Source organism: Melanaphis sacchari, unplaced genomic scaffold (assembly GCF_002803265.2).
Source record: "Melanaphis sacchari strain LSU unplaced genomic scaffold, SCAv2.0 Contig32_pilon_pilon, whole genome shotgun sequence".
NCBI classification, from domain to species: Eukaryota; Metazoa; Arthropoda; class Insecta; order Hemiptera; family Aphididae; genus Melanaphis; species Melanaphis sacchari.
The window spans coordinates 2,958,440-2,966,944 of NW_020271199.1; the positions used below are offsets into that span (position 1 = coordinate 2,958,440).

At 27.1% G+C, this 8,505-nt stretch overlaps 1 protein-coding gene across 1 annotated transcript; it reads right to left on the bottom strand.

Annotated features, from left to right (window-relative positions):
• Positions 1-1,612: 1,612 nt before the first annotated feature.
• On the bottom strand, positions 1,613-8,290 carry LOC112596551 (transketolase-like protein 2). Its single transcript, XM_025342296.1, has 11 exons — positions 7,986-8,290; positions 5,517-5,662; positions 5,246-5,435; positions 4,141-4,375; positions 3,925-4,068; positions 3,451-3,696; positions 3,233-3,370; positions 3,038-3,164; positions 2,361-2,500; positions 2,008-2,239; positions 1,613-1,908 (listed from the first exon to the last, which is right to left on the bottom strand). The coding sequence occupies exons 1-11, from the start codon at positions 8,090-8,092 to the stop codon at positions 1,739-1,741; spliced, it is 1,875 nt and encodes a 624-aa protein (XP_025198081.1). The 5' UTR covers positions 8,093-8,290; the 3' UTR covers positions 1,613-1,738.
• Positions 8,291-8,505: the final 215 nt, after the last annotated feature.

The following is an 8,505-nucleotide window of genomic DNA, read 5'->3' on the forward strand; positions in this document are numbered from 1 at the left end:
GTCTATAGAGTATTAAACATTGAATACTTAATCTACGATTTAATATTAAAATATACAAATGTGGGCAATAAAATAGGTAAATTAACTCAAAATAAATTAAATAGGGTTTAACTATTAACTTTTAACTGAATACAATCGTATTTAAATTATTTTCATCAACTTGGAGTGACTTATTAAAAAAATCAAAACAAAAGCTATCACCTAAATTTGTATGATAGACCAATAGTGTAACAGTGATCAGTGACTGAACAAGAATAAAATTCAATTAGAACAATAGCAGCAGTATTACTGAAACTTTTGCTTTTAATAATATATTAACTAGGAATATAGTATAATATAGTTTAATACTTTTAATAAAATATAATTTACAGGGAATGGAACATTTACTTTTTTTTTATTATAATCAATATACTATTGTTCAAGTCCACTTGTACTTAGTGAGTACCGAAGTTATTTATGAGAGTTGATAAATAGGTACATACTAAGTGAAACATTTATATAATTTATTTAGAAAACCTTATTATTTTGTGTAATGATAGATACATCATTATGATCTTCTTTAATTTGTGTACTTGAAGTATGTTTTTTTTTACATAATAAATCCAAACAACTAAATTATATGTATAGAATAGAAATAGAACAAGGAAGTAGGTAACTTGTAGGTAACTAAATGATTAAAATACTATTGAATAATTTATTAATGACAAGAGTTTCTGCAGATTTAGTGATGGTCAATAGTTAGGTGGAGCTTTGATTCTTTACTAATAACCCTATGCCGTACTTTTACTGTTGTCCTATCATACTTATTTATAATATGATAACTGTTTATAGATATTATAGAATGATACAAAACATTATTATTTTATTAGATCCAAGAGAAATAAATTAATGCCGTCATAATGATATTACAAGCTCTGCAACATATTGATAAAGTGATCATTAAAATTAGACACTTAAAAAAAACACCGGATATACCATACTGTGTATTATACACTATTTATGTAATTTTATTTTGGTTATTTTAACTTCAGATTTAAAAAATTATATGTTTAAATGATATTTCTTACCAAATCAGATAGAAAACTTAAGTTATTAGAAAAGTAAAAATAAAACTAGGTGTTAATTTATGATTCGTAAAAAAATTTAAGAAATATTTTTTTAGATTTCATGATTTGAAAAATAAAATTTCTGATACATGGAAAACAATTGAAGTTACATTTACAAAAATATGTATTATATTGCCAAAAAATCCAAATGTTTTTGTTTTTTTTAAGTCATGTTTAAAAAGTATAATCTACGAGTACAACTTAGTAGTAAAATCTCTGTGTTTAATTGTAAAACGTTTTGTTTTTTCAACCAAGGAACATTCAATGTCATTGAATAAATCTCAATTTTACTTGTTATTTTAGCCATTCCATCACAATTAATATCACATCTTAATTATACATTAATATTGATTAACAGAAAACAGTATTATAAATAACTCAACTTTCAATTTTATATTATTTATCATTTCTTTTTTTTTTTTTTAAAACAAATTATTTATAAAATATTTTTATGATCAATATCAAACAATATAATTATTTACTGATTTGTATAAATACGAAAAAAATGTTGAAAAATTGTTTCTTGTAGAAAAAAATGCTGAATCTTACTAAAATTAAAAAGACAAAAGTACCCAATTGGCCAAAATGAAATGAATCATCAAATTATAAATTAATTTTGTACAGTCATAAAATCAGTTAACAAATTTCTTGACTGCAGCAACAACATTTTTGGCACTAATTCCAAATAGATCCAATAACACGTTGGCTGGACCAGAGCGGGGAATGTCAGTAACAGCGAGTTTCCTAACGACTATGTCTCTTTCTTCAGCAACAGCAGATAAAACTGCTTCACCCAAACCGCCTAAATTGTACAAAATAATAGAATTAATAACAAAATTATACAAATAATAGTTAATAAAATAATCAACAATATCTATACATTAAAGTATACACTATATACCTTCTGAGTAATGATCTTCAACAGTAATTATTTTTCCACCACATTCTTTAGCATTATTTATGATTGTAGCAGCGTCAAGTGGCTTAATAGTGAATGGATCAATAACACGAACACTAATTCCAGATTTTTCCAAATCTTCAGCAGCGTTTAATGCTTCATAGAGTGTTACTCCAGCGCCAATAATTAATACTTTGTCTGAAGGGGAACTCTTGATAACTTTAGCTTTTCCAACCTACATAAATAATTTAATAATTAAAATGAATTGATCTATGTCAAATATAGTGTACCACTATACATTTACTGCTGTAACTACAGCACATAATATAAAAATACTTAATAATAATTATAATTACTTCAAAAACTTCATCGTTTTTGTAAATGACTGCTGTTGCAGGTCTGGATGTTCGGACGAAACAAACACCTTTTGTATTTGCTGCTAATTCAATGGAACGTTCACAACTCACAGCATCAGCTGGGTAAAACACAGTAGAACCTAAAAGAAAAATTAATGCATTATTTAATATTTTTTAACAAATCTTTAAGATATCTTAAAAGAGCTTTTTTTATATTTTGGAACTTTTTATTGCTAGCAACACAATGAAAAATTGTTGCAAGGTTTATTATTTTATGAGTTTGATAATAGAACAAATAATCAGTAAATACATTGTAAAAGTAAACACGATTGAGTTATGTTGTAGTACACAGAATTAGGTGAAATGAGCAAGTTACATATTCATTTTGTTTGGTAGACGTATGATAAAAGTAATATTTTATAAGTAAATTTCATAGTTAAAAATGTTTTTCAATTTGTCCATTTATTTCAATATTGACATCATAAAAAAAATCTTTAAATATAAACTCTTGACTAGCAAAAAATATTTTATGTCAAATCTCTATACCAAAATTAAATAAGCATGTTCTGAACGCAACATACATATTATAATGTATCTAACATTTTAATTGCACATTCTTAAAACAAAGACTTCAATTCTGTTTATAATAAATAATACAAAAATATTAATTATTTTACCTGGAATACTTCTGAATAAGGCGATATCTTCAAGACCCATTTGACTAGGTCCATCTTCACCAATACTAATTCCACAATGTGAACCAACAAAGTTAACATTGGTTTGAGAAATGGCACCCATACGAATCTATTTGATCAAATCAAAACGTTATTTGTTAGTTCATTATTTTTAAATATAAATCAATAAATACACACTTGATCAAAAGCTCTGGTGAAGAAAGTAGCAAAAGTAGAAACAAATGCAATTGTTCTGTCTCTGCATGCAGCTCCAATGGCAACACCAACCATGTTTTGTTCAGCAATAAAACATTCAATATGTCTTTCTGGGTATTTCTGTATAAATTAAAGAAATAAAAATAAAATAATTATAAAACAGAATAATGTATCAAATTGTTTATTTTTCAAAATCATACCACTTTGATTTTGTCAGAGAATGTTGAGTTTTTAGTGTCGGCATCTAAAGCAATGACTCTGTTGTTGTTTTCAGCGATTTTAGCCAAAGCTGTACCATATGCTACACGTGTAGCAATTTTTTCACCAAGTGTGTAGTTGGGCTGAGATGATAAATGAACATTGGTAATATTTATAGCAGGCACATCAGAAATAGGCTTTGGTATATTAATTGGCATTTTCTTGTTTCTGATTTGACCATTAATTTCCTATAAACAGAGATAAGTCTTATAGAATAATGTACAAAGCAATACAGTATTTAAAAAAAAAATTATACTTATTTTTAATATTTCTAATAATAAAAAAAAAATATTTATATTTCAAAAAATTGAACTAATATAAAATATTTATATTTATCCATGAAATTTATAAATATCTATTTATGAAATATTTAGAGTATTTTATAACCAAAACAATTAAAATTAATGAATATTTACTTCTAGAACTTTAACAGTTTTGTCATTCAATGGTGTACCATGCCATTTTTCAGCATCTTCAATGTTGGTAAAACCTTTGCCTTTGTATGTTTTAGCCAAAATAGCAGTAGGTTTTCCTTTTGTTATTGAAGCTTCATGGAAAGCCTAAAATAAAAGAAAAAAAACATTTTTTTTTTTTTTATAAAAATGTTACAACTATAAACATGATTAAATTACTTTAGTTAATTCTTCAATGTCATGGCCATCAACAACAATAGCATTAAGACCAAAAGCTGTTAGTCTTTGTCTATAGACTTCCATGTCGTGCTGTAAAGGTGTTGGTCCTGATTGACCCAGGCGATTGATATCAAAGATTACCACTAAATTGTCCAAATTGTAAGATGATGCAAAGTTCAAAGCTTCCCAAACTGAACCTTCTGCACTTTCACCATCGCCCAATAAACAAAAAGTCCTATTGGAAATTACAGATATGTTTTTAAAATTCTTAAAAATAAGTATAGATATAGTTTGAAAATAATGAATTTTAGTTTTAATCCGTTAAAGAGTGATTTATTTTTCACAGTAATACATTCAGAAATGAAGATTTGTTAACAGTATACAATATATTTAAAGACAAACATTATAATTTTTAAATGAAAATTGTAATTATTATTATAGTTATTTATTTTTCTTATGGTAGTCAATAGATGGCATTACATTTTCTCATAAAATACATTAATAGTAAAAATCAAAATGTGTTAAGGATAGAAACAACAAAATTATAGTTTTTGTAAATTGGTGTCTTTACTCTTTACTGTAAGCAGAGTTTTCAACTGTGAGTAGCGATTGTATTTTTTATGGATCTTGTTAGGTATTAAAAATCATATAAAAAGAAAAGATAATATGAGATATACAATTTTCTGTTTTACTATAATTTGAATTGATGATGAATTTAGTATAATCATTGATTATTATTCACTATAGTATGAAGTTTATCAGTGATGTATCACTGTAACATTGCCAAACTAAGATAGTGATCATAAAATTAGCATGTAGCGGGTCACTAAAATGTAAACAATTTTTAAAATGAGTTGTACTATGAAAAGTTTGAAAATTTTTATTCTAAAAGACAAGGGTGTGAAGTGGCCATAAAAGAGTATTAATATCTTCATTTAATTAATTATAAAAAAATTCCTTGTCTTTGGGTTAGATACAATACCTATACAGGTTACCATATGATAACCCTATCTTAAAACATAACAAGAAAAACATTAATTGGCATTTTTACTCTTCAAAAGATGCAAGTTAAAATATTTAGGTATATTATTTAAGAAAATATTACCTGTATGACGATTTGTCAAAGTATTTTCCTACATAGGCCATTCCACAGGCAACTGAAAGACCTTGTCCAAGAGAACCAGTACCAACATCAATGAAATTCAAACGTGGTGTCGGATGTCCTTCCAAATCACTATCAATTTTCCTTAAGTTTGTTAAATCAGAAACTGGAAACAAACCGGCTTCAGCCCAAGCTAAAAAATATGTAAGAATATTACACGTTATTAAATCATATTTTTAAATGGTATTAAATATTATTTGACGATTATTATTACCTGCATACAAGATAGGAGCAGCATGACCTTTAGACAATATAAATCTGTCATTAGCAGCATCTTTAGGAGTTGACACTTTGTAACGCATAGTATGGAAAAATAATACAGACATGATTTCTGCCATTGAAGCACATGATGTAGGGTGCCTGTAAAAATAAAATAACAATGTCTTTTATTTATAACTAACAAATCAAAATATTATGTTGGTTTATACAAATTAAATAATTAAGTACGGTTAAGCTTCAATAATTTGAAAGTTAAAACAAAATTTACTTTTTCAGATAAGTAGGTACTTAACATACTTATTTTTTGAATTGTCTTTTAATTAAAACGTTAAATAGCCTTTATTATAAATAATATTTACTATTTTGTTAATAGGTAAAAATTTGAAAAACTTAATAGATGACTAAGTAATCCTGTAGTTACCTATATACATGAAAAAGAACAAAATATGTTGTGGTTTAATAGGTATAATTTGTAATTTAATTTATATACTATTATTTTAAGGTAAATAAGTATATGCAAGTATGGTATATTCACTAAATCCTATAAACAGAAAATTTATTTATCTTATGATATCTATGTCTAATAGTTATTTGTACATTTTCCAATACTATGTTTAATATATTATTAATTGTTTTTCAATTATAGTTGAGTCTCAATAGTCCAGATCCAGTCATAATCTAATGAACGCGATAATACAGATGGCATAAGTATGTTTGTTCATAAACACATTTGTAATTTTTTTTGGAATTAAAAGTATTATTTAGAAAAAAATTACTGACTACAATTCTTAAGTTCTATTATTATACACATTTTTTTTTTTTTTTTTAATTCATCATTTTTAAGTTATTTATAATTTTTATAATTTAAAGTGCAATAAATATTAAGGTGGTAGAAATAAAAACAAAAATCTTAGCCATTGAGTTAAATTTGGTTATATTATATATTTTTTTAAGTGAGGTAATCAAGGTAAGTTTTATATACAAATTAATTTTATTGATGAAAATTATAGATTAAGTTTTTACCAAATTTAAATGTTTTGCAAAATAAAATACTGCAAGTGAAACGTTTGATAGAAAAATGAAAAAAAAAACTTTTAAAAATAGTCAAAATTATATCTAACTATCTTATTTTTTATTTTTTATTAGAATACATACAATCTATAAATTTATTTTTTACAATGAGCATGTTTGCTTAAATACTATAATGACATGAATGATTTGATTTAAGGAGTTACCCAGTAGTAACACTTTGACCCTATCTTATTAGTTTAATTAAATTAAATTTTTGGGAAGTCAAAAACAGTTAGAATATTAAATAAAAATAAGTATACAATACATAACATCAAAAATAAATAATTAAAACAAAGAAAATAATTTATGTGACCTATTGGAAAGATTTATTAATATTGTGGATATTTTGAAATATTTACACAATGAAATAAAACCACAATATTATGTTAAACAACAATAAAATCAAATATTTACATAGGACCTACCTATCTTGATATATCTAACATAAAAATAATTGTATGGTTGAGTGAAATTTTTTGTTTGAAATCAATAATACAATATTATAAAGTAGGTAGCACAATAAATCAATGTAAAAATAATATTATAAATAAGCACTAATAACTAAAGATGTACCTATTTAAAATGATCAAGAAAGGATAGGTAAATCCTCGAGTAAATCGTATACCTATGAGTTATTTAGAGATATACAGAAAAAAAATAAACAAGTCCCCTGTACAAATTAGATAACTTTTAATTCTAACAGCCCGGAGTCTTCATTTAATATTTTATCTCACATGGCTGAAAAATGTTCATGAATATTCATTAAAAATAAATTCAATTAAATGCTGAGTTCCTAGCTATGTGCTATTGTTACTAAAAAAAAAAATCATAATTTTCTGGTTGTAAGAAATATAGATACAATAATAGAAATAGAATGGTTTTTTGAAAATTTAAAAATCATTAATTCAATAGAAGGTGAAAGAGAAAAAGAACACTATATATGATATATGTTATGCCCAAACAAGGAAAAACGCTTGGCCAAAAAAAGACAAATTAATTTTTCGTCTATCATGTCTATACAATAACAAACTCGTGATGTAAGACGACGAAAAAGTGGTTGAAACCAGAAGTGTGAAGGCTACAAGCACAACGTTTCACTTTCACTGCCGGCGCGGCCTAGGTACAGTTTTACATTATAGAACACGCGCGGCCTTCCGTCGGCGGACGGCGATGACGACCGGTCGGCCGGAAAGTGAAAGGAAAACGCGGTCCTCGACTCAAAAAATAAATACATAATAATATACACATAACGTAGGTATGGTAATGACGGAAAAAAAATTAAATAAACAATCTGGAAATCGGGAAACAAAAACAATACTGTCGACGAGTTCGGCGGAATAATAATAAAAAAAAAAAAAATAAATAAATTAAAAAACAGTCATCGTCGTCTTACCCGGATTTCGAAGCATTGGTCGCTACGATCGAGTCGATCCTCAACTTGTTGGCTAAATCCTTGAGCGTCTGCACGGACGACGCTTCCATTTTGTGGTAGTTTGCCATATTTTATGGATGAGGATTTTCTGTTCGGTGGCGAATATTAATTGGACGCGTAACACGTGTTTTGGTCGTGCGACGAAGGCGGCGGTAGACGATTAGAACGACCGGCAACGACGGCGAACGTGACGAAAATGAAACCGGTGGCGATCGAACGGCGGCGGCGGACGGAGTTATTAAGGTTATCCGTGTGAGTGCTTGTGCGGTGGTGGCGGTGGCGGCGGCGGCGGCGGCGGCGGAAACGCGTCCGGAGAAGGTGAACGATAAGAGAAAAAAAAAAAATCAAATCATCAAAACCATAAAGTCGTTCTCGACTTTTGAGTGATCGAAAAACTGGTGCACAGGCGAAACACGACTCGTCGATAACAAAATATAACGTTTAAATATTTATTAGATATCCGATAACAGCGGTCAACGAG

Excerpts from the sequence above, each read along its gene's own strand:
- LOC112596551 (XM_025342296.1), bottom strand. The coding sequence starts at position 8,092 with ATGGCAAACTACCACAAAATGGAAGCGTCGTCCGTGCAGACGCTCAAG. Across the intron at positions 4,069-4,140 it reads ACATTGAAGAATTAACTAAA|GCTTTCCATGAAGCTTCAAT; the intron begins GTAATTTAATCA and ends CTTTTATTTTAG. Across the intron at positions 3,371-3,450 it reads TCTCTGACAAAATCAAAGTG|AAATACCCAGAAAGACATAT; the intron begins GTATGATTTTGA and ends TAATTTATACAG.